Genomic DNA, 26,898 nt, shown 5'->3' on the forward strand with positions numbered 1-26,898 from the left:
ATGTCCTGATGTAGTGAAAAGTGCACCGGAATGTGAGTCAGGAGGCCAGGGATCCAAGTCCTCGCTCTGCTGTTAAGTAGCTGTGTGATGATGAACAGGCCCTTCAGCTTCACTAGGTTCAGTCTCCCCATCTTTTGGAAAATTAATTGGTGCAAATAGTTGGAAGCACCACGCAGAGGTACTCCTGAGACAGAGTTCATGTGCTAACTGTATAACTTTGCTGAGTCCTGGTTTCTGCCACTGAAAAAAACTGCAGAAATAATACTTACAGGACTGGGGCAAGGATTAATAACAACAATAATAATATAATATATACCTAACACAGTACGTGAAATGAGTAGTTGCTATGATTATTACTTCTTTATTTCCAAGGTCTCTTTAAGATTTGACAGGTATAAAATCTCAGTAGCCAACTATAATGAATATACTCAAACTGAATACGTTGAGTATTTCAAATTCATTACGAGTCAAGTTAGTGTAAGTTTATCACATGTTTTAATTATCTATTAACCAAAATACTCATGAGAAATATCCTTACATCTTTTCTGATTTTCTGCACCCACTCAAAAAACTCAAGTCCTGGGGCGCCTGGGTGGCACAGCGGTTAGTCGTCTGCCTTCGGCTCAGGGCGTGATCCCGGCGTTACGGGATCGAGTCCCACATCAGGCTCTTCCGCTATGAGCCTGCTTCTTCCTCTCCCACTCCCCCTGCTTGTGTTCCCTCTCTCGCTGGTTGTCTCTCTCTGTCGAATAAATAAATAAAATCTTTAAAAAAAAAAAAAAAAAAAACCTCAAGTCCTATGTCAAATGTGACTATTATATTCTTAGAAATGAAAGATGATAATAATTACAGAAAATATAGTTTCAGGGGCGCCTGGGTGGCACAGTGGTTAAGCGTCTGCCTTCAGCTCAGGGCGTGATCCCGGAGTTATGGGATCGAGCCCCACATCAGGCTCTTCCACTGTGAGCCTGCTTCTTCCTCTCCCACTCCCCCTGCTTGTGTTCCCTCTCTCGCTGGCTGTCTCTATCTGTCGAATAAATAAATAAAATCTTTATAAAAAAAAAAAAGAAAAGAAAATATAGTTTCAGATTTGCATGCCATTTTCCAGGTATACAATATATATTATCCAGTGCTGGGAACAGGGCAAGAAAGCAAGAGAACTGAAGCAGAGCCATCAAAGTTTTCTGTACGAGAATATCAGAAAATACTAATTTATTCCATGCCAAAATAAATCTTCAGCTACTTCAATATTTTAGCTTTAAATTTAAGAATAGATTTCCAATGCAAAACTAAGAATATGTCACTTACCAGCTTAAACATACCAAAGGTTAGTGAGCTAGTAATAATTTTACAAAATACTGTATCTGTCAAACAAAATTAAAGCCAGAGAAAATTCTATCCAGGACTATATATACATAATTTTACTAAAGCTAATCTATAATTCTTCCCTTTCATTAAAATGCATATTTTTATTTAGAACTGTGATAAAATTACTCTATCACTCAATCAAGTATAGATTAATAGCTTTGTGACTTTATATGATTTTATAGTCAAGTTCCATGTTAAAACAGGATAGTCAATCCAAAGGCAAGGATGAAAATACCTAAACAATATGTTTTCACATCTTCTGAGGATTAGAAAAATATGATCAAAAACAGCCAACCAATGAGAATGACTTGAAAAAGCTAAGTCTTTGTTCTGAGTATTCCCAACAGTTTCCTTTATGATAATGTTGATGCTAAAAATAACTCAAGTCTTAATTCTAGTGGCAGAACAACAGGGGCTCAGGATTTCACAATGAATAAAAGGTGTTGAGGTAGCAGATATGAAAGGGACCTACTTATTAGAAAGCCTCTCTGGAAAAGCAATGTTTAGGTGGAGACCTAAGCATAAGGAGCTACATGTTTGTGAGGGGGGAGCAGGTACCAGGAAGTAGGGAAGAGCATTCTAAGCAGAAAACAAAGTGCATGCTGTGTAAAAATCTCTCAGCCATTCTGCTAGAGCAAGGGAAGAAACAAGCAATGGCCAGATCATAAGGAACATTATAAACCATGGCAAGGCATTTGGGTTTTAATCAAAATGCATCAGGAATGCATTACAGGGATTTAGCATGAATAGTGGGGAAAACAGTAAACACACTGACGCAGAATTTTAAGTGAGGTTTAAGCCCAAGGTGAACCCTAAGGGAAGGACTATAAAAGAAACTGTAGAGGCAGAAGGAGTACGGAGCATGGTACCTATGGAGTACAGGTACAATGCATGGAAGCGCTTTTTTTCTCCAAACCTTGCATCAGAATTCACACTCTACAGCTTGACAGATATTATCAAACTGAGGACTAATCACTTTCTGATTATTTCCTGAGAAATCTTGCTGTTGAGGCTTATTAAGGTGGCCACAGCACAAGACAGCTAGGAGGACAAGGGTGATGGAGAAAGGGAAGAATGGACAGGACAGAACAGGTCCAGGGGCAGACATCTGGATAATTAATCTGAGAGGCCAGCATGCATTTTGAAAAAGACTCCACCTTTCAAATGAGAAAACATTTTGCCTCTAAAATTGAGGACTGAGGTAGAAGAACAACAATAAAAACCTTTTCTGTTGTCTGAGTAGCAAGAGCCAATGAGTTTCATAAGAAGAAAAAATCTAGCTTACTAATTATATGTAAAATCTCCTTTTAAATAGAACAAAAATAAGTCACCAAAAATACAAAAGCTACACACGTTAGCATCCTTGCATGTGTTTAGATAACTAAGTAGACCAGCATAACACAGTTATGTCCCCAAATTAGCTCCCTTCCATACTCCACCCAGGGATATCCACTAGCATTTGTAAAAAGTTCACATTACCATCAGTTGATACCTGATGTGGAATTTTTTAAACTTCTTTGTATTTCCTCCACCCTCACTCTGATTCACAAAATACTTTGTTGGAGTTTACTGGGATTTTGTGGCTTATCTGACTCAAAAATGAGTTCATTCCTATTTTGTTAGTTGGCATAAAAAACATTCAATGAGCAATGCTGAGCAGGGGGATATTCTATGAGTAAATATGTATGGATCATTTCAAAGATTGTTTTGAAAATTCTTTTTAGTAAAGTACATTTAATTTTTAGAACCTTGGGAACTTAAAACATTAGCCTTTAAAATGAACTTTGTCTGCTCCTTGCCAGAGTGTATAAATAGAAGTATAGATACCTTAAGTTAATGACTATATTTTGTGGGGTACTGATCTGAAATGTTATTCTAGAGACTTCTTTCAGAATTATGAAATATTTTAGAATTAAAAAAGTTAGAATGGGTTTCTGGAACTACTTTTTTTTTTTAAGCTGCCACTTGCTATCATCATGAAATACATACTATTATAACCAATGAAAATTAATATAAAAATAATAAAGTAAGGGGCGCCTGGGTGGCACAGCGGTTAAGCGTCTGCCTTCGGCTCAGGGCGTGATCCCGGCGTTATGGGATCGAGCCCCACATCAGGCTCCTCCGCTATGAGCCTGCTTCTTCCTCTCCCACTCCCCCTGCTTGTGTTCCCTCTCTCGCTGGCTGTCTCTATCTCTGTCGAATAAATAAATAAAATCTTTAAAATAATAATAATAATAATAAAGTAAGTGTATATTAAAAAAAAAGATATTATCAAACTGTTCTGTGAAAAAAAGGTAAATGATATCTCATTTTTGCCTTCTCCCCACATTGGATAGCATGGATTTCTTTCTCCTTTGCCAGTCTTATAAGTGACCTCCTTGGCGTTTCAATTTTTCCTTCTTTTATTGTTAGTAAAGTTGAGTATCCATTTTCATGTTTGTTGGCCAGTTATATTTCTTCGGCTATTATCTGTTATTGTTTCCTTTGACCAGTTTTAATTTTCAAATATCCCTTTCCTTATTGATTTGCAGAAACTATGTATTGTGGATAGCAGCCCATTACTTTCAATATGTATTCCAACTTTTTTTGAGTTTATAACTTGTTGAGTTTATAAAAATTATAATTTTTAATTTTCTTTATGATGTCTTGGTTTTCTAAGTATAATATATCCTTTTAATTATAACAGCAATTATACTGTTTTGCCATGCCATATAAAAGTAGAAAGTGAAAGGTCTTTTCTCCCACAGAGTACACTTCCATTTGCAAGATATAACCTTCTAAACTTTCCCTAGTAACTGAAAAATGTAAATATGTAAGTTATATATTACAAAAAGGGGGCACCTAGGTGGCTCAGTCGGTTAAGCATCTGTCTTCAGCTCAGGTCATAATCTCAGGATCCTGGGATGGAATCCCACATAGGGCTCTCTGCTCAGCAGGGAGTCTGCTTCTCCCTCTCACTCTGTACTGTCCCTCTCTCTCTCTCAAATAAATATTTTTTTAAAGTTTAAAAAATAAACAAAAAGGGAATTTTTTTGGAAAATGTTTTTTATTTAATAAACATTAAAAAATGTTTCTATCTTTCTATCTAAAAAAATTTCAAGAAAACACGGGTTTGAGCAAAAAACAGGCAAGGACAGAAAACAATATGTAAAAATACATTAAGGCTGCTTTTCAAAAGACACTTAGGAAAAGGAAAAGCTGCAGACTGAGAGGAAATATTTATGATACACAAATCTTATAAATAACTTTATCAACCAACCTGAGAAGAACTCAATTTTTCAAATGGACAAAAGATTTGGACAGCTCACTAAAGAAGACACACATGATGAAAGACAGAGAAAGATGCTCAATATCACACTAATTATGGAAACTCAAATTAAAACCATTTACATATCACTACATACCCAAACAATGCCTAATTTTAAAATCTGATACTATACAAGTGTACCTGAGGATGTAAATTAACTAAAACTCATACATTGCTGCTTAGAAAGCAAAACGGTATAGGCACTTTGGAAAAGTTTGGTAATATATCTTATAAAGTTAACATACACATAGCATACGAGCCAACAATTCACTCCAAATTTACTCTATTTGCCCAAGGAAATTAAAACATCTATGTACAGAAAGACCTATACAGAAATATGTACAGCAGTTTCATTCAAATATCTAAAAACTGGAAGCAACCCAAATGTCTAACTGGTGAGCAGAGAAACAATCTGTAGTGTACTCATATGAGGAAAACTACACAGCAATGAAAAGGAGAAAACCTACTGAGAGAAGCTACAACAGAATCAGATCAGTGGTTGCCTGGGTGTCAGGAGAAGGGACTGGAGGGTGACTGTGGTGCTGGTAATATGACTGTATGCATTTCTCAGAACTTCTGGAACTGCACACTTGAAAAGAATATATTTTACTGTATATAAATTATGCCTGAGTAAATATGACTTTTAAAAGTTCATTAAGGTGCAGCACTCTGGAAAACAATATGGAAGTTCCTCAAAAACTTGAAAATAGAGCCACCCTACCACCCAGCAATTGCACTACTGGGTACTTACCCCAAAGATACAAATGTAGTGATCCAAAAGGGTACCTGCACCCCAATATTTATAGCAGCAGTGGCCACAATAGCCAAACTATGGAAAGAGCCCAGATATCCATTAACAGATGAATGGATAAAGAAGAGGTGGTGTGTGTACACACACACACACACACACACACACACACACACACACACACACACACAATGGAATAGTATGCAGCCATCAAAAATGAAATCTTGCCATTTGCTACAACGTGGATGAACTAGAGGGTATTATGCTAAGTGAAAAAAGTCAATCACAGAAAGACAATTATCATATGATCTCACTGATATGTGGAATTTAAGAAACTAGGCAGAGGATCAGAGGGGAAGAGAGGAAAAAAATGAAACAAGACAATACCAGAGAGGGAGACAAACCATAAGAGACTCTTAATCTTAGGAAACAAACTGAGGGTTGTTGGAGGGGAGGTGGGGGGGATGGGGTAACTGGGTGAAAAACACTGGGGAGGGTACCTATTGTAATAAGCACTGGGTATTATATAAGACTGATGAATCACAGACCTGTACCCCTGAAACAAATAATAGATTATATGTTAATTGAATTTAATTTTTTAAATACAAATGTATGTAAGATGTAAGTCAAATAAAATGTTCTAAAAAATAAAAAAATAAAAGTTCATTAAAACCAATAAGGAACTGAATTATAGTAAGGAATTAGTGAAGTAGTTTGGTTCAAGGGATTTTCACAGATTGTAGGGGGGAAGAAAGGCAGAGACCGAGAGAAAGAGTTAGAAAAAAGAAAAGACAAATGAAGAAGAGGTAACAGAGAAACAAAACTAGATAGCCAATACTCTTAAAGAAAGGAGATCAGCAGAGAGAACAGCCTAAACAACTGTCCAAACGTAGAGGTGTAATCCAATTTTATGTTACTAATAAAAACTGAGTAACAGGAAATAATATTTGAAAGGTATGAGAGATATATATTATTATATTCCAGCCACACTGGAAAACAGTGTGGAGGTCCCTTAAAAAGTTAAAAATTGAGCTACCCTATGATCCAGCCATTGCACTACTGGGTATTTACCCCAAAGATACAGACGTAGTGAAGAGAAGGGCCATATGCACCCCAATGTTCATAGCAGCATTGTCCACAATAGCTAAATCGTGGAAGGAGCCGAGATGCCCTTCAACAGATGACTGGATTAAGAAGTTGTGGTCCATATATACAATGGAATATTACTCAGCTATCAAAAAAAAAAAAAAGAACGAGTTCTCAACATTTGCTGCAACATGGATGGCACTGGAGGAGATAATGCTAAGTGAAATAAATCAAGCAGAGAAAGACAATTATCATATGGTTTCTCTCATCTATGGAACATAAGAACTAGGAAGATCAGTAGGGGAAGAAAGGGATAAAGAAAGGGGGGGTAATCAGAAGGGGGAATGAAGCATGAGAGACTATGGACTCTGAGAAATAAACTGAGGGTAGCTTCAGGGGGGAGGGGGATGGGGGAATGGGATAGGCTGGTGATGGGTGGTAGGGAGGGCACGTATTGCATGGTGCACTGGGTGTTATACGCAACTAATGAATCACCAAACTTTACATCAAAAAATAATAATAAACTATACACACATAGCAAAAAGAAAAAGAATACACACCCTGTTTTTTGTTTTTTAAAAGAGCTAAACAGATCAGCCTGAAGCCTGATGCCCAACGCATCACTAACAGTGCAGAGCCATAGATTTCGAAAGCTGCCTGTTCCTATTTGCCCTTAACTGATAGGGTTTAAGCCAAAGAGTTTAGGTATTCCAGGAAAAGAAATCTGTATGCTTCTTTTCTTTTTGAAAGACAGGCACACTTGGTGAAAAATGATCTTTTACTCTATACAACAAGAAACTTTTTAAAAAGATTTATTTATTTATTTATTTATTTGAGAGAGAGAGAGCACAAGCAGGAGGGGCAGAGGGAGAGATAAGAGAAAATCTCAATCAGACTCCAAGCTGAGCAGAGAGCCTGATTCGAGGCTCAATTTCACTATCCTGAGATCACGAGCTGAGTTGAAACCAAGAGTTGGACACTTAACCGACTGTGCCACCCAGACACCCCTACAACAAGAAACTTTTTAAGAAAAATATGAGAATATTCTATTATTTACAACATATTTAACAAAGAATAACTTCCCACTATCTGCCTGACAGTATTCCAGGTGCTGGAATACAAGTAAACAAATGTGAAAAATAGATTGTGTCTGATGGTGGTAAATACTATAAAGGAAATAAACCAGAGCAATGAACAGAGTAATGGCAATGGAGAGAAGCTACTTTGTGACAGGATGCTTAGGAAAGGGCTCTTTAAGTAGCTGACATTTAAGCTGAGACACAGTACAAGAGTTCACTGATGTTCAGTTAACAAGATAAAATTCACAAATTATGTAACTTGACAACAGTTATAGAAGGCAGCAGAAACCCAGGAAATTAAGCTAAAAAAATCATTAAGCTTATATAATTTTACAAAGCAAATATCAAAGAGAAAGGGAAAATATATTCAGGTACATACTGTTTATCAGAATTTTAACTGTGCTTTTTCCCCACATACCTTTTCACCTCCAATATTAAAGCTTTCTGTTGATGCACAAAGTCTCATTTGACCTTCATACAGACCAAGTAAACAACCTCCTCTCCAGTTAGTAAACCACAAGAAGGCTTATCAATGCCTGGACTACCCTGACATACATGAGAATAACTTGTGATTTTATCAACCTATTATTACGTCTTACTTTCCAACTTTCTCCTTCTTACTGGTGATATCCAAGATTAGTTACAAACAAATAAAAACTTGTTATATGCAAGGCTAAAGAAGGCTAGATGGATATAATATTCTACCTTGCATCTCAAGTACAGCCTAATTAATGATGCCACTGATCGGTGATATCTATGGGGGAAAAAGTCATATACGGCAAAATTTCCAAAATCTAGTAGTTTAGAAATATTATATAAGTCATAAAGCAAGTTTACCAGTTTACTAAAAATATAGAAAGTTCAAATGTATGTTGTCATTAACCTGAATTAACGAACTACTATCAAGTGAAAAGAGACACTATGACATGATTACTGAAATGTATGTAACTCTGCTTCCATACACATCAACTCATACACAAGTCATGGGTCTAAATTTACAAGGGGAATCTCTGTCCACCTTCACTTTCTTTTTCAGAACTGATAACATACACAGAGAAAGCACAAATGCCTAAACAAATCACTAATCCATCGTGCAATTATGTGAAATGAATAAACTATTATATGCTGCACAAACATCAGCTGTAAAGTAATAAAAAACAACTTTCCCTAAAAGCCAAAAGATTACTAATTCAGTTACATGGCATGAGCAGTGAATAAAATATTGAGATACGTAACGCATACAACTAAAGGAACTAAGTAAACACACGAACCCTTGACTGTTTCTAATGGCACTTACTCTAAATGGTTTCAATCCCTTCTGTGCTTTTGTCTAACATAATGATTAAGGTTCATGATCTACAGTTAGAATGCCTACATTCAAATCCCTGGCCTATCACTTTGTGTGACCTTAGGCTAATTAATTAATCTCTCTAAGCCTCCATTTCCACATCCCTAAGACAGGGATAATAAATGCATCTATGACACGTGACAGTTATGAGAATTAACTGATACGAAGAACTCAGCCAGACTCAATAAACTATTATGCAAACAGAACATATCTTCTTTGTTCTTTAACAAAAGAAAAACATTTATTCCTGGATTAAATAAGTAGCACATACACACGGTAGTTAAAACTCAAAAGATATAAAAGGGACAAATAACAACAGGTTTGCCTCCCCCCTTGTCTCCCAGGTAACTAATTCTTTTCCCTATAAACAACCAGTGTTATTGGTTTCTTCTATACCTTTCCAGAAATATTTTGTGCACATATAGGCAAATAGTATATATTGGTTTTTCCAAGCTTTAATAATAATAATAATAATAATAATAATAATATATAATATTATTCAGTCATAAAAAAATGAAATCTTGCCATTTGCAACAACAAGGATGGAGCTAGAGAGTATAAGGCTAAGCAAAATAAGGCAGTCAGAAAAAGACAAATACCACATGATTTCACTCATATGTGGAATTTAAGAAACAAACTAACAAAGAAAAAAAAAGAGAGAAACCAAAAAACACACTCTTAACTACAGTGAATAAACAGATGGTTACCACAGGTCAGGTGGGTAGGGGGCAGGGGTGAAATAGGTGAAGAGTACACCTATCTTGATGAGCACTAAGTAATAATGTAACTGTTGAATCACTATATTGTACAACTGAGACTAATGTAACACTGTAGGTTAACTACGCTGGAATTTAAGAAAAAAAGGATACAGGCAATCCTTGCTTTGCATAGTTCTGATATGCATGAATTTCAGTTACCATAGTTTAGAAAAATAATACCAGGCCCCAACAGCATGGTTCAAATTCCAGTTACTCCCAGGCCACACCAACTCTAAAGAATTAGAAATTCTAAAGGTGAGATCCAGCATTTAACATTTTTTTAAGTTTGTATTTTAATTCCAGTTAACATACAGTGTTATATTAGTTTCAGGTGTACAATATAGTGAGTGATTCAACACTTCCATGCATCACTCTGGGCTCATCACAAGTGCACTCCTTAATCTCTGTCACTTATTTAATCCATGTCCCCACCCACCTCCCCTCTGGTAACCATCAGTTTGTTCTCTATAGTAAAGAGTCTGTTTCTTGATTTGTTCCTCTCTCTTTCTTTTTCTCTTCAGCATTTAACATTTTAACAAGCCCTTCAGATCTCTCTGAACTATGGTAAGTTACACATAACATGCTGCACAACACTTGGAAAGAATATAGTAGAACATGCAGTGATATTAAAAATCTCCAAGCAATATTGCCAAGTGGAAAACAAAAATTATGTAATAACAACCATCTGATATCATTTATGAAAACAAATATACTCTTTTGATGGGCACGTATATTTGTCGATGGTGGCATACAAAAAAAAAAAAAAACTTGAAGAATATAAACCATCATGAAAACAGTGAGAATACCTAGGAAAGAGACTTTTAAAAGATGATCAAGGAAGAACTTTGGTTTTAACTGTAATGTTTTAATCTCTGTATGAGAACATAACTTAATGTATTAATTAATTAAAATGTTTTTAAAATAAGAGAATAAAGAGTAGCCATTTTTAAGTGGGCAGAAGATAAGGAATTTTTAACTTGGGGCTACCTAAGTGATACAAAGCTTTATGAAAATTTTATGAAATTTTATAAAAATTTTACTCCACCCCCATTTTTTTGCATAAAGGATACATCCAAAGGATCTGTGAGCCCCAACGATTCTAACTCATGAACACACATTTATAATTTTTAGGAATCTGTGAAGAAACAAAACAAAAGGTGACTAGCAGACTGGATTAGAGAAAATGCAGTACTGATGGTTTTCCCTAAATGGGACAAAGAAAGACTTTAGAAACTAGAGATTCACAAATCTAATGTTGATGCTGGCTGGGCAAAAGTCCAAAATAAATTATTAAACATACTTCAAAATACCAAAATGGAAGATGCATCAAAAAGAAGCTGAATAGCAGCAGAAGAAAAGCATTTTGAAAAATCTCATTTTTATACTGGAAGATCAAGAAAACATTTTACCTCAAAGTATTTTTAAGGTGTCCCAGGGAAATGAGAGCAAGGTCAAAAATACTAAAAACTTCATCAGAGATGCCCAAAATTTAAACACCTAATCTCATTTCACTCCTAAACTTAGGACTTCTGCCTATCCTGAATGGCTATGGGGGTCTTCGTGTGAATGCCTCTTCAACACCCACTAACTCACCATGGTGAATAGATGGTCTAAAAAGAGCACACTCTGCTTTTATACCTTCAACACAGTCAACAAACTCCCTCAAGGGGGTGAGCAATTTAATCCAAACAGTTGTTTAACAGATCAACATGAAAATAAAGAAAGGCTTCTTTTTTTTAATTTTTTTTTTTTTTTTTTAATTTACTTGTCAGAGAGAGAGAGAGGGCACAAGCAGGGGGAGTGGCAGGCAGCAGGAGAAGCAGGGTCCCTGCTGAGCGGGGAGCCTAATACAGAACTCCATGCGGCACTTGATCGCAGAACCCTGGGATCATGACCTGATCTGAAGGCAGATGCTTAACCGACTGAGCCACCCAAGGGTCCTAAAGAAAGACTTCTAATGGCATACCAAAGTCTGACTCTGCCACATTCAACAAGTATCAACTGAATAACAACTTACTACCATTTATCAAATCTGCAATCGCCAAAAAGCAAAATTTGATCAATATGTTAGATGTCAGAATCTAAAACTGGAACAATTAGCTAACAAAATAAAGAGAATAAAATAGCATGCCAAAGAAAAGTAAATACCTCCACTGCACTTTTTTCATTATTTAAAAATTTAATGTAAATTTAATTTAGTATTATATCATATAGACACACATGAACACACAAATTTAGCAAATACCAGTTGCGGCACGTAAGACCTAAAGTACTTAATATCTGGCCCTTTACAGAAAAATTTTGCCAACTCCTGGTCTTTTTTTTTTTTTTAATTTTTTATTATGCTATGTTAGTTACCATACAGTACATCCTTAGTTTTTGATGTAATGTTCCATGATTCATTATTTGCACGTAACACCCAGTACACCATGCAATATGTGCCCTCCTTAATACCCATCACCTGCCTATCCCAATCCCCCACCCCCCTCCCCTCTGAAGCCCTCAGTTTGTTTCCCAGAGTCCACAGTCTCTCATGGTTCATTCCCCCTTCTGTTTATCCCCCCTTCATTTTTCCCTTTCTTCTCCTACCGATCTTCCTATTTCTTATGTTCCCTAAATGAGTGAAACCATATGATAATTGTCTTTCTCTGCCAACTCCTGGTCTTGACCAATAAGTCTTTTCTCAAAAATACATTCTATCTCTGATTTTGAGTATAAAAATCAAAGATATTGAGTAAACATTCTGTAATGTTAAATTTAAGTTGGAGCAGGGGTGCTGGGACACTCCTGGGTGGGCAGCAGGCAGTGAGGGTCTGCAGGCTGTGGCCAGCGGCTAGCACAAGCCCATGACGGCAAGTTCCCCATGCCACCCCCTGGGATCAAGCAGGCCCAGAGCCATGTTGGTCAACATGGACCAGCTATGGCACCGGGTCATGATGAACCAGTTCATGCCGGCCTTAGCTTGCACTGCCAACCAGGCGCACAACTGCTGCGCAGGTAGCCCACTGGCAGCTGGAGATCGCCCTGAGTGGTTTTTCCAAAAAATCACCATTCCCAACAACCACCACCACCGCCACCAGATAATCAGCACCCTCAGCAACACACCTGCCACACCGCCCAACTTTCCTGATGCACTGGCCATGTTCTCCAAGCTATATGCCTCTGAGGGCTTTCAGAGCAGCAACAGCACCATGACAGCTGTGGTCTGCTCCCCTCCTGCAAACTTCAGTCTCTTCTGGGCCTGGTCTCCACCAAGCTACCAGGGCACCTGGATCCCACTCACCTCCACCACCCACAGCCAACGTGGTCCCCCGGGCACCTGGCAGAAAGCCATGGCTCAGATGGATGGTCAGAGATAAGACAGATAAGACAGCTGCTGCCAGGTGCTGGGCGGGAGCTGGGGGGCAGTCCAAGGTCATGGGGACACAGGAGGGCCAAGGTGGGGGGAGTTGGGGTGAGTGGGGGTTTCCTGAAGACCAAACTAGATGATTTATTTTAGAGGAGGTGGGGGATGAGGGGATAGTAAACTTCCCGAGGCACATGGGTTCTTTAGGAGTTTCTTTTCAGGCAGGTTTTTTTCTCTTTTTAGTATATAACTATAATATATATCACTAAATATAACTAATGTATGTGAGAATGGGCTGGCTGACTGAGGTGCTGGGATCAACAGGGAAGAGCCAAAGAAACCTCCCTTTGGGCCAGCACCCCTTCCTTCACGCCCAGTCCCAGGACTGGTGGTTGGAAGCCAGGTGGTGTGATCTTGCAGTCACAAGGTATCTGCTAGCTGCCTCCTCTCAAAGGTCATGCCTTCTGGAATCAGAAGAGGACCACCACGGATCCATTCCAAAGAGTTATACAGCAGGGACTCCCAAATGTACCCAGCAGCTTAAAGTGTGGAGGCTTCCTTGCCATCACAAGCTCCCCACACCCTGACTTAGTGGCTGGCTCCTCAGTGGTCTTGCAGCTCCCTGCCTCTCCTGGTATCAGCAGCTTCCAGGTAGATGTGCAGGGCTTGGGCAGAACTAAAGAGCTAGCTTGGGTCAAAGGCTCAAACTTGCCTAGCAGGGATCCTGATTCTCCACAGCCACCCTGCCTCTCCCACTGTATGTCCTACCTGAGTGGATGACAGAGTGGAGAGCTTGCCTTTGGATTTAGTTCCTAAATCAATCATCTCACCAATAATCTCCTCAATAATTTCTCAGTGTGAGATTTTAATTTAAAAACTTAAAAAAGACTTTTCTTTAAAAAAAAATGGAGCAGGGATACAGTTTAACCATTCTGTGACTGTTTTACACACTACTTGGGTTAAACACAGAAATGATGGTTGGTGGGAGCCAGGGTTCTCACTTTTAGAAAGTGAAGGTTTCCAAGGAGGAGGAAGGCTAGCATGAACCAATGTATACTAGATTAGAGTCAGAGACATGGGTATGAACTCCTGTTTACCTTAACATGGATGCAAATGGATAAAGAAACAATTTTATAGATGTAGCACACACACAGGTGAGTGTACACACATTTAATTCCCAGCTCTGTCAGCAGAGAAGGCCTAGAAGGAACAACAAGCACACCAAGAACCTAGATCCTGTTTTTTAGATACCGCTGTCCTAACAAATATGACTGATTCTAGGACTAGGGCAGGGACAATACAAGATGAGTCTGGAGCACCTAATAGTACCAAAAAGTAAAAAGTACTCAAAAAAAAAAAAAAAAGAGGCATATCAAAGAAAGGATCACAAGAGCCCAATCTGCAAGAGCTCCCAATGACTACAGCTGAAATAATTTTAGCAACAAAATAAATAACATTGTATTGACTTATAACCCAAGATATAAAACAAATATCAAGTAGTCAATACTGATAGAAATAACTGGTTAAATTAAAAAATAAACAAACGGGGGAAGAAGAGACAATTCTTCCTTAAAGAATTCCAAGTAGTTCATGTAAATACTATGCCCTCCAGGAGGTGGAGCTTAACTTTTCCACTTTCCCAAATGTGAGCAGCATTTACTGACTTACTTCAAAAGAAGAGCAAACAGAAAGGGGAGGAAAAAGTAACTTTATAGTAAAGAAATCTTAAAAACATGATAGCATGTACCCCTGCTATGTGATCAGAAGAAGGGCACTTCACCTCTGTGATATTCATCCCCAAGACCCAGAGTCCCAGTCTAACCAGAGGAAACCATCATAAAAAAACAAATCAAGAGGGGTGCCTGGGTGGCTCAGTCGTTAAGCGTCTGCCTTTGGCTCAGGGCGTGATCCCGGGGTCCTGGGATCGAGCCCCACATCAGGCTCCTACACTGGGAGGCTGCTTCTTCCTCTCCCACTCCCCTTGCTTGTGTTCCCTCTCTCGCTGGCTGTCTCTCTCTTTCAAATACATAAATAAATAATCTTTTAAAAAACAAACAAAAAAAAAACAAGAAACATTCTACAAAATACCTACCAGGACCCCTCAAAACTGTCATGGTCAGGAAAAACAAGTGAAGACTGAGAAGGCATCATAAACCAGAGAAGACTAAACAGACATGAAGACTAAATGTAAGGTGTATCTTGGAAGGCATATTAGTGGAAAAAACAGTGAAATGCAATATAGTTTGGAGTTTGGTTAATAGTTATGTACCAACGTTGGTTATTTGTCATAAATGTACCATGGTAATGTGAGATGTTAACAACAGAGGAAACTGAGTTAGGGGTATGCCTGAACTCTGGACGATCTTTGCAGCTTTTCTGTAAATTAAAAAATATTCTGAAGTTAAAGTTTACTAAAATTTTGAAATGGAAATATCAATATGATCTGGTCACTTAAATACATACACACACACACACATACACACATCTGTATTTTCTAAACTTTCCACTGAAAAGGTCAAGAAGGAATGCTATCCCACTATTAATGAGCAGGTATAACATTCAGATTTGGTCTCTAAATACCATTCCCACTTAAAAAAAAAAAAAGATCTCCACAGGGAAATGCTGATTGTAGGACCTGGAAAGGAATGTACCAGGAGGCTTATATCATGTTATGCCAGAAAATAAGTACTCTTTTAAAGTCTAATGAGTACATGTCAAAACTACATAGCAATCAGGGACTCCCCTGGCCAAATCTGGGACAATTTAAACATCAAAAAGAATAATGACTACAACTGACTGGAACACATGAAAATTTTAAAGTCATAAATACAGCCGTACAAAAAGGAAAAAGAAAAAAACACCACCACCAATAACAGCAACAACTCATTTATCACCACCTACCCCTGAACTAAAAACGGGTAGTTAAAGAAAAGTATTTATCCTGCCTTCACAGTAGGACTATATTTTAGGGTAACCAAATAACATAGGTTAATATTGAAAAATTCTCTTAGAAGTACATCAACAAATAAATGTAGATGAAATAATGGAATTTAGAAAATCAAGAAAATCACCAACTTACAACCCTCAATGAGAGAACTAATTCAGGTATGAATAATCAATGGATGCTAAGCTTATTAAGTGAAGCGATGATGAGAATCTAGATATTTCCACGCCACCAACTATCTCCCCACAAAGTTCTTGCCTATCTCAAACATATAATACAATATTAACTTTACAATGGAAGAATCAGATATCACCAACTTAATCCAAGGATCAGTCTTAATTGAGAGTCACAAATAGCAGCAACAACTAGACAATACATGCCACTTGATGTGATACAGTGGAGATTACGATCAAGCCTTTGGATTTTCTATAGGAAATACTGGAGACAAAGAAATAAGTTGAATCACACCATAAAGAAGCAATTAGAAAATTCAGGGAGAAAGAACTTTATGAAGCACAACTGACCTGTTTAATAAAGTCATGAGAAAGAAAATGGTTTGGAAGGAGATCCTATTCTAGATTAAAAGATATGTAACAGAGGTACACAATAAATGTGGTATGTATTACTTGATTGGATCCACGTTTGACAAACCAGCATTTAAACACATTTTGAGAGCAAACTGGGGAAATTTAAATATGGAATGGTTATTAGAAATATTAAGAAATTCTAAGTAATTTTGTAGGATAATTGGAGCTATATATATATATATATATATATATAGGGAAATGTCTATGTTTTTTACAGATTCATGCTGAATTATTTCAAAATGAAAGTTATGTATGTCTTTACTTTTAAATATACTTCAGAAATCACTAAAATGAGATGAAGCAAATACAGAAAAATGTTTGTAACCGTTAAATCTAGGTAAAGGGTAAATGGCTATTACAGTAATCCCTCCACTTTTCTCTATGTTTGAAATTTTTCACAGTAAAAAGTGAATTAGAGATGGATGCATAAATACACATTAAGTAAAAAAATTTGTATTGTCATAAAATGTAGAGTCACATTACTTGGAGATTAGGGGCAAATGATAGCAAAGTTAAACAGTTCTCATGATTTAAAATAGTAACATTCATATAATATTTGCAGTACTAGAGTTTATATTAATCTTATACAGATTGTCAAGAATTCTGTTTATTCCTATCTATACTTTGATAGCTCACTATTATATACAGGATGCAATAATTTAATTATGGAAGAGAAAATAAGCTTATCCTTGGATTTTTCTGCATTTTCAATTACAACAGCACAGCAAATGACACAGTTTAGTAACAGAGAACTGGCTTGAGACTCATGAGACATAATTCTATTCAGAGCTGACCTTTAATAGAGTACTGAATAATCCTGAACAAGTGAGTTTACAGTTGTAAAAGTAGAAGGGGAACACAATCCTTAATCAAGAGACTATCACATGGGAATAAAAGATATGACCTCGTATTTTAAATATTTTTTAAAAGTCATACTAACTCAAGATACCAAGTTACTATTTTAAATAATAAGAGCTTTACAAAATATAGCCATCATTGGAGATACCCAGTTTTTAAAATTTTTTTTTCCTTTCCAATTGATCAGAGATCTGCTAAGTTCATTTAGGGAATTCTCAAATCTTTACTAAAGATAGCTTAAGAGTTAGGACTTCAAAATTTACAAATCAGTATGATTTGTACAAAACTGACCAGAGCCATGTTTAGATAAAATTTTTAGGTTATTTTGCCAGACAACTGTAGTTGCTGGAGAAATCTGAGGTCCTAGGCCCAATTCTGAGCCACATACATTTATTATCTAAGCATTTATTAGCAAATAAGCAAAAACAATTCCTATGACCTGTTCTGCAGGATTAAGAAAAATCCCAGCTCTCTAGCCTTTCAGTTACTCCAACCACCACTTTCACAAAAGGTTCACTGAAAACAAACACCTAATAGCTCAGAAATAGGAACTTAATCCATATAGTTGACAGAAAATCCAGAGTTTACAGATAGATATTAGGTTTAGCAAAAACCATCATCCCCAAGAGTTCAAGTTAAAGGCAAACTAAATTCTTAAGCCCCACTCATGCAAGAGTAGAAAACTGGGCCTAAGAAATTTCAGCTAATTCACGTACCTTGAACATCTACAGTTAGTAAGAGCTCATTTCCAACATACATTATGCAAGTTAACAAGATCCCAGTTTCACCAATAAAAATCTATTTTTGATATCTAATATACTAAAAAGATAAGATATGGTCAAAAACAGAAATAAGAGGGCGGCTTGTGGTAGCAACATGTAAAGCTGATATTTCTGATATGATGCTAGCTGACCATACCTGCATAGTGCAGCAGTGACTAGCACCTGGTTATTGGCTTAACATACGTCATACACATATACATAACATTACACAGTATTTACTAGAGTATTAAAATAAAGTAGGCAAGGGAATAATCTCTAAATACAAATACTTTCTTTACAAAACAACAAAAGACTAAAAACATCTTTAAAATTTAGGTTAATGAAAGTGAAGGAAAGAAATTTAAGGTACATTTTTCTTTCATTCAAATAATGAAGGTAACATATGGTCATATAAACTTAGTGTATTTTGGTACAAAGCATTATAGATGGAATTCAAATGATATACAGCACTCTGGCTTCAAATATGAAGGTATTAAGTTGTGCAACACATACCATTCACAGGGCTGAAGGGATCGAAATGCCTTAAAAGAAGCATCCATTCCAGCAAAATCCCAAAACTTAACATCATAATCATATCCTCCAGTCACCAAACGGGCACCTGAGGGATCCAGACCCAAAGCAGAAACCTGGTTTGAAAAAAAAAAAAAAAATTAACTGGAGAAAAGCTACTTATAGTCTATAATAACCTCCATTTCCTTTCTCTAACCCCACCTCCTATATTATAAGCATTGGAAGTACAGGCCACCAGCTGTTATTACTTCTAAAAAGTGCGGATGGATAGCCTCTTCTCTATTATTTGACTTTGTTATTATGACTATTATCTCTTTTGAAATAAAGAAAAAACATTTTAATATAATTGCCAGCTTTGTCCCAACTTATCTACCCAGCCTCATAAATAATTCAGCTTTTTCAATGAACAATTTTGAGAAAACCTTTTGAGATATTTTAACTACCACTAACAGAAGACCACACGAATCTAAAATTACCAAAATGAGAAAATGCCAAAGGGAATGTTAAGAAATCTATTTAATGAAGTAGGACAAAGCAGAAATTATTTTCTTGTGTACACGGCTAAATGACCAAATATAATCACCTTAAACAATTATTTTTAAAGCTGAATTTATAAGTTACTAACTACATTATAATACCACTTTTATATTGGTTCCATAAAATATCTGCCTTCCCTATGAATCTTCCTTCCAATGCACATGTGAATGCCCAATTGGTAGCTCACTATTCTTAAGCAGGAAGTCCCTGGATCTACTGCCCTCTCAGAAGGAAAAAAGTGCATTAGAAATAATGAATGAGATTACCACACATATGAAATATTAAAAGGATCAAAGTTTTATATAAAGGAAGCAATGATAAATCAGTTCTCCTAATAGACTTGAAATGTTATTAAATGTAATAGAATTACTGTAATTAAAACCAAATACTTACAAAATAATTTTACTCATTTCAATCACTACCTGCAAACACTGATTTTAGAATATATTAAAAAATAGAATATAATATATATTATATATAAATATGTAAAATATATTACATAAATATAATATATATTAATTATATATAACTAATGACTTATTATGTGTTTAAATTATATAGGTACTACTCTACATGTGTTCAAGCATACAAATGAGAACTAAGTCATTTTTTATGCCTGAACAATTACATGTCTTAAAACCTAAAACAATGAAAAGTAAAAATAAACAGTAGCTTTTGAAGTCTAGGAAGTGACTTCTGCTACTACCAACAACAAACTTACTTATGTCCATGCCCACTCTATCCTTCCACCCTCCTGTTACAGTTAAAGAAGTGTCCTCCTCCTTATATGACTAACTGCACCAGTGTTCATCCCATTACAATACAATTTGAAACTGCAAATTCATTTGTGGTTTGTCTATTCCATGCCTGTCCTCCCCTCAAGGGTGCAAGCTCTACTCCCTCCCTGTGATTGCCAGCATAGAGCAGAGGGGCAGAGGCCTACAGTCAGGGTAGGAGAACTGAAGACTAGCCGTAGGCATTTTCCTTGAGTCCTCCTTGGGGAAGGGGAAAGGGCTCTTTGGAGCCAGCAGCTTCCAACTTCCAGGGAGTCATTGGACGGCCTTCAGCAGAGATCTTCTTGGGATGATCTCAGGATTATCTCAGGATGATCTCAGTAGGATCCAGTACTGCAGCAGGTTCCCTACTCAGCAGGGAGTCTGTTTCTCCCTCTCCCTCTTCCCCTCCCCCCCATGTGTACACGCTCTCTCTAATAATTAAATAAAACCTTTTTTTTTAAAAAAAGGAACTCTAATTGATTTTTTTAAATGTGCAAAACAAGTGGGCACTATATTTTTAATTATATTCTTTAAGAGATAAAATTCAATTTAAAAATAGAAATATTTAAATAAAACATGTAAAACTCACAAACACTCTCAGTTGTAAAAATCTCTGAACTAAAATGATAGGGAAGCTTCTGTTTAAGTACGAACATTCTACAATTTCTTTCCTAATTTACTTAAAAACACAAAAATTAGTAAAATTCTGTCACAATTTCAGAATAAAAATACCAGAAGTCTGATTTATAAAAAGCAGATATAAGATCACGAATCAGAAACAGTTTCCTAAAGCACCAGTTCTCAGGTACATAGGTTTCAAGCCACTTTACACTCTTTAAATCTATTGAGGACCCCAGAAAGCATTTATTTATGTGAGTTATATTATCAGTATTTACCACAGTAAAAGTTCAAACTAAGACATTTTAAAATATTTATTGTTCACTTCATTTAAAACAATAAACCCACTATACTTATTAAATATTTTTATGAAAATGGTATTTTCAAAAACAAAAAAATTGGCAAGAAGAATGTCATCTTTCTCTATTAATTCTATCACTTGCATCATTTCTGGGTCTATTTCTACTGATTGATGTTTCTCTCATTATGGGATGTATTTTCCTACTTCTTTACATGTCAGACATCTAGAAAAGGCAGTTTGATTGAAAAGAGAAAGCAAGATAATTTTATTCTTTCATTCATGAGGTTTCATTCATTCAACTACCACTTTTTTAATGGCTTTACAATAAAATGATTTCATGTTATAACACAAAATTTTATATTATTAATCTTTAACATAAATATAACAATAGAAAAATAGAATCTGTAAGTCTAAGTAATAATAATCTTAGAGCAATACAGTAACTATTTTATGTTCATTTCTTATCTCAATGTTCATCTAAAAAATAAACTCAGGCCTTTTACTGATTTAGAAATAAAGCTAAGGGTAATGAGAAATTTTCCCACACCATAAAAAGGAAAACTGTATTTTAGTTTCATTTCTTTTTTTCACTTGTAATGTTCCTCTATCAAAGAACAAGGTTTTAAAGCCAACAATAACAATAAATGTTGCTATTTTAAATGAAACGCAACAGTTATTTTGATTGAATAGAAATGTAATCTTTCTTTTTCTTTAATGCCTATAGCTTCTGTGTTATCAGCTGATTGTGCAATTACCCTTAATACAAATGTATCATTGGTTTACTTTTCCGTGAGAGCCTTGTTAAAAGGAAAGAATCAAATTTTTTAAACTTACTGTTTTAGTGCCATGCTTTAGAGTTATTTCATGCGAGTCAGGGATCTTTTGGACAGGATTCTGAAAAAAGAAAATTCCATGACATCAATGAGTATCCAACATATGGGGGGGGGGAGGGGACTACATGCCACATTCACAGGAAATACAATTTTTAAAAATTGCATCACTAGCTTTTTACACAAAGCTTAAAAAAACAGGAAATAAAATTTGCTAGAGTATCTTATTTCTGTACTTCTAGATACACTACAATTGTTGAGCTGATAATGAATTTACCTCAAATCTCAAAAAAGTTAAGCCTAAGAAACTCTTTAGTTGTATGGAACCATAAGCCCTCCCAGCATCCAAGTATTTAAAGTCCTCTTTTCACTGAAAATTGGGGATAACTTAAAGTGCTTAACTACATAAAATAAAATAAAATATCTACAGGGTAGATATATACCTTTTAACCCTTAAAAGTTTAAAAAACAAAACGCTGCTGCTCAAAAATGGCATAAATGAGGAACTGAGTCATTCAATGATTCATTGATTCAATAAACATTTATTAAAGTGAGATTATTCCAGATGCTGGGTAGCATCAGACATTGCCTCTACCATTCCCCCTTCCAAGAAGCATGTAGTCAAGAAGGGGGAGATCAATCACTCTAACACAATATAAGAAATGCTATGATAGACAGGAGGTGTGGGAAGGATAATCGAGGAGAGAAAAGACGGATGCATAAATCAAACATAAGGAATCACAGTGATCATTTGAATATGAAGTTTTATTGTTCTCTCAAGTTTCCATTATCCAAGAGCTGGGTAATCATACTAAAATTCTAGGGCCATTACAAATTTATGTGAGGATCATCCTGCAATCTACTTAATTAGATATGTGCAATCGAACAGACTTTGGTCCCTGTCTCCCATCATTCTTTAGCACCCTTATGAATCAATCAATCACTAGCTTTATTTCATCATAAACTTGTCCCCTGCTACGGCTCTTTCGCCTCGGCACATAAACAATTAAAGTACTTCCCATATTAGACACACATACACACACAGCTATTTCCCCTATATTTACTGCTATACCATTACCTTTTCCTTTCCAATCAAGCTTCTTCACACAAGTTTTCATTCAAGTGTCTCTGCTTCCTTTCGCCCTTTTACCTCTACCACTCTGGCATGTGTCCTTCCTAATGCCCAGCACAGTTCTTGGCACTTAAGAGACTCTCAGTAAATACCTCCTGAATAAACAAACAACTCACTATAAATGCCCCGGATACTTTTCAGAACTTAACCTGCACATTGACCTTTCAACAGCATAGCAACTACTTTACTATTTCCTCCTTCATAAAATGGTTCTTTCCTGGGAGGAAGCAGCCTAGACAAGAAGCCAGAAAAGCTAGGGTTTTTACTTGTATTTTTTTTAATAAGGTTGAACATTCTTTTTAACATTTTCTTTTATTTATTTAATTGTTTAAGTAAGCTCTACACCCAACATTGGTTTTGAACTCACAACCCCAAGATCAAGAGTCATGTGCTCTGACTGAGCCAGACAGATGCTCCAAGAAAAACTAGGTTTTTTAATCTAGCCCTCCCACTCAATAACCCTGTCATAACTCCAGGAGAGTTACAACTCTTATTTCCTCATTTGTATACAGAGGATAATAGCACCTGCCCTTTACGTTACTGTGAGGTAAGCGATTTAAGCCTTATAATGCAGCATTCAGCACAAAGTAGGTGCTCAATAAATGAGAGCCACCATTTATTCTAAGGCTTACCTCCTTTCGCTCCAGTCATATCATGTTAGTCTATTTCCAGGCTTCTCTTTGTCCTTAACTGGCTAATTTCTACTCATCCTTTAAGACTCTATTCAGATGTGACCTGCTCCTAGACGCATTTCTCAACATTTCAAACTCTGGGTTAGATGACCCTTCTATGCACTCATGTCTCAGATAAGGAGACAACCTCTCCTTATCTCGATTACAGAATTTATCAAAATCCATGGTAATTTTTGACCTGTTTCTCTCCCTAACACTTCATAACCAAATTGCAAGATGGACACTTCTCAAAGATTGTATATATCTATTATTATCTCTGGATCCCCAATCCATAAAACAGATGGTGTATGGCAGACAAACACAAAAGTCTTTTGGAACTAATTAATGGCCTCACGTCTACCTTGTAGATCACATTAGATTATACTTTTTAATTTACTTTCAAACATTGTTTATGTCCACAAAGGAGAGCAGGTGCTATCCATCAGATCAGCCCCATTAAGTGACAGTAAGGATAACTGAGGTTTTCAAAAAGTAAAAACCTTTAAGAACCAAATGATTATATCCCAGACTAAAAGTAAATTTAAAGTCGCAAGCATAAGGGTGCCTGGCTGGCTCAGTCAGTAGAGCATGCGACTCTTAATCTTAACGACATGAGTTCCAGCCCCATGACTGTCTGCATCTCAGAGATTACTGTAGCCTACTACCAGCACAGTGCAGTGAAGAAGATTAGGAAATGAGAAGACACTGAATAAGCCTAACTTCACAATAACTTAAAGAACTGCTGGAGAGTTTACAATTTATTTCAATACAAGATATTACAGAATGGTTTACTATGCTTTGGAAAAGGGCTGCACATACCTTGATTCCAAAATAATTTAAAAGTCAAACAAACGAATCCTGGACTACCCCTATACTAAATTATGTAAGCCACTGCTCCCTTTGCAGTTGACAACATTTTTAAGCAATAAAAACTCATGTATAAGTGCTAAGTACTCTTACAAAAAACAGGAGAACAGTTCAAATGTTTCACTTAGAGAAGATTCTATTACAGTCAGTGTCTCATTTCATAACTAATTACTTTTTCATCACTCAGGAAACAGAAACACTGTCACTAAGAGGAAGGATGAAAATTATTTCATTGAATTCAATGTACAATGTGCCTATATATAGACAATCTCTGGCATTTAAAGTAAAAACTTACAAGAACACAGAACAATTTATTATTTACATTAGGAGTGAATTAAATGTTTAAATAAATGTTGTTTACATTTAAAATCAAAGTTTTACTGCAAATCATGTAGGGCATAACTCATAAAAGGCCCATATAACTGGCACAACTAAATCATCTAAAATAGTAGCAATCCATCTTTTTTTTTTTTTTTTTTTTGACAGAGAGACAGCCAGCGAGAGGGAACACAAGCAGGGGGAGTGGGAGAGGAAGAAGCAGGCTCCCAGCAGAGGAGCCTGATGCGGGGATCGATCCCAGGACCCCGGGATCACGCCCTGAGCCAAAGGCAGATGCCTAACGACTGCACCACCCAGGCACCCCCAGCAATCCATCTTTTGGTAGCATATCACTTGATGGTGACTGTTCTTTTTCCAGAACTTTTCCTAATGACTTTTTGGGATATGGCTTAAGTGTGAAATTTGCTGTAACAATAAAATATTTTCAAGATTTTCATGCCAGGGGACATCATAAGCTGCAAGACTTCAATGAAGTCATTTATTATAAGAATTCATAACAAAAGCTAGTCTTAACGGAAGAGGAGGAAAGATACCAGCTTTTGTTTTGGTTTGGTCTTAAATGCCAACCCAAAGGATTATTTCCCAGGCTCTTTGGTTTGCCCTCAATAACAAGGATAGCAAATAGATCTGGAATAACATGAGCAGTTCCATCTGACATATACCCTTAAAGTGTTTTCAAAAGACTTGCAAATCAGAAATAACCCTTCTGGGATAAAGTTGCCATACGTTTAAAAAGTTATATATGTATGGTACTATAAGCCCTAATCAAAAGTCTACCCAGTAACAAAGATCTGTCACAAAGTGGCTATGAATTGTGTGGAGAGAATGAGGACCCAGGAACTTGCAAAGGAGTGCTACGTTCTCCCAGAAACCATTTTGTAAATAGTTGCCCATTTGGTATTACAGAAAACCAAAATTAGAGTCTATTTTAGTATAACTCTGGAGATCCAACAGACTGACTTAATAAATTACTCATCAACACACATTCCCTTAAAACACATTTATTGAGTATGCAGTTATATAAAATACACCAGAGCCTACAGTTAAAGATAAAAAGACTAACAACAAAGACACTGCTCACAAGGACTGTCAATCCAATAAAGCAAAACTGACAGGTAAACAAATAGGCAATACAACATGTTTCAGATGCTAGGACAGAAGAACACACGGGGTTCAGTGCTCCATTCCATTCTGCCTGGGGAACTAGAGGGTGATTAGAAAAGGCTTTACAGAAGAGATACTTGAGATGCCTTTGGAAAAATAGAGGTTCCCCAGGTGAATGTGGAAGGCATCCAGGAGAGAATAAGATAAATCCCGACACTTATTGAACTGCAAATATTTTTGCCTGGAGAAAGTTTAAATTGCTGGGCAGAAAAAGGGAAAGGCTGTGTGGTGTGTATATATGTATCAAAAAAAAATTTTTTTAACCCAGAGAGTTAGGAGCCAGACTGTATACAATGTCAAGAATCTGAAATTTAAGCTCTGAGCCGTGTAACTTGATAAGATTTGAGTTTTCAAAAAATCACCACATTATTCTGTGCATCAAAAGACATAATCAACACAGTGAAGAGGCAACCTCTAGAATGGGAGAAAATGTCTGCAAATCATTTATGTGATAAGGGGTTAATATCCAAAAACACAAAACTGCTACAATTCAACAGCAAAAAAAAAAAAAAAAAAAAAAAAACCCGAGTCAAAAATTGGCACAGGACCTAAATATTTCTTCAAAGAAGAAATACAGATGACCAACAAGGACATGAAAAGAAACCCAACATTAGTAATCATCAGGGAAATGAAAATCAAAACCACACTGACATACCAGTAACAGGATGGCTATTATTAAAAAAAAGAAGAAGAAGAAAGAAATGTTGACAAGGATATACAAAATATGGAATCCTTATACATTCCTGGACAGAAATGGGGCAACTACTATGGAAAACAGTATGGTAGTTCCTCAAAAAATTTAAAATATGATTCAGCAATTCCACTTTTGTGTATATACCCAAAAGAACTGAAAGCAGGATCTCCAAGAGACATTTGTACACCCACATTCATAGCAGCAAGACAACAGCCAAAAGATAGGAGCAACCTAAGTGTCCATCAGCA

At 36.3% G+C, this 26,898-nt stretch overlaps 1 protein-coding gene and 1 pseudogene across 2 annotated transcripts in view; one reads left to right on the forward strand and one right to left on the reverse strand.

The window, feature by feature from the left end:
* WDR70 (WD repeat domain 70) overlaps positions 1-26,898 on the reverse strand; it is a 290,352-nt gene that overhangs the window by 212,191 nt on the left and 51,263 nt on the right. For both annotated transcript variants that reach the window (XM_045787291.2, XM_087867918.1), the window contains 2 exons: positions 21,788-21,847; positions 18,704-18,837 (listed from right to left, as the gene is read on the reverse strand). In XM_045787291.2, the coding sequence (XP_045643247.1) occupies positions 18,704-18,837; positions 21,788-21,847 (194 nt within the window). The remainder of the gene's footprint in view (positions 1-18,703; positions 18,838-21,787; positions 21,848-26,898) is intronic.
* Positions 12,592-13,053, forward strand: LOC123785393 (UBA-like domain-containing protein 2 pseudogene; annotated as a pseudogene).

This window comes from Ursus americanus, chromosome 15 (genome assembly GCF_024610735.1).
Source record: "Ursus americanus isolate L20-20 chromosome 15, mUrsAme1.1.p, whole genome shotgun sequence".
Taxonomy (NCBI): Eukaryota; Metazoa; Chordata; class Mammalia; order Carnivora; family Ursidae; genus Ursus; species Ursus americanus.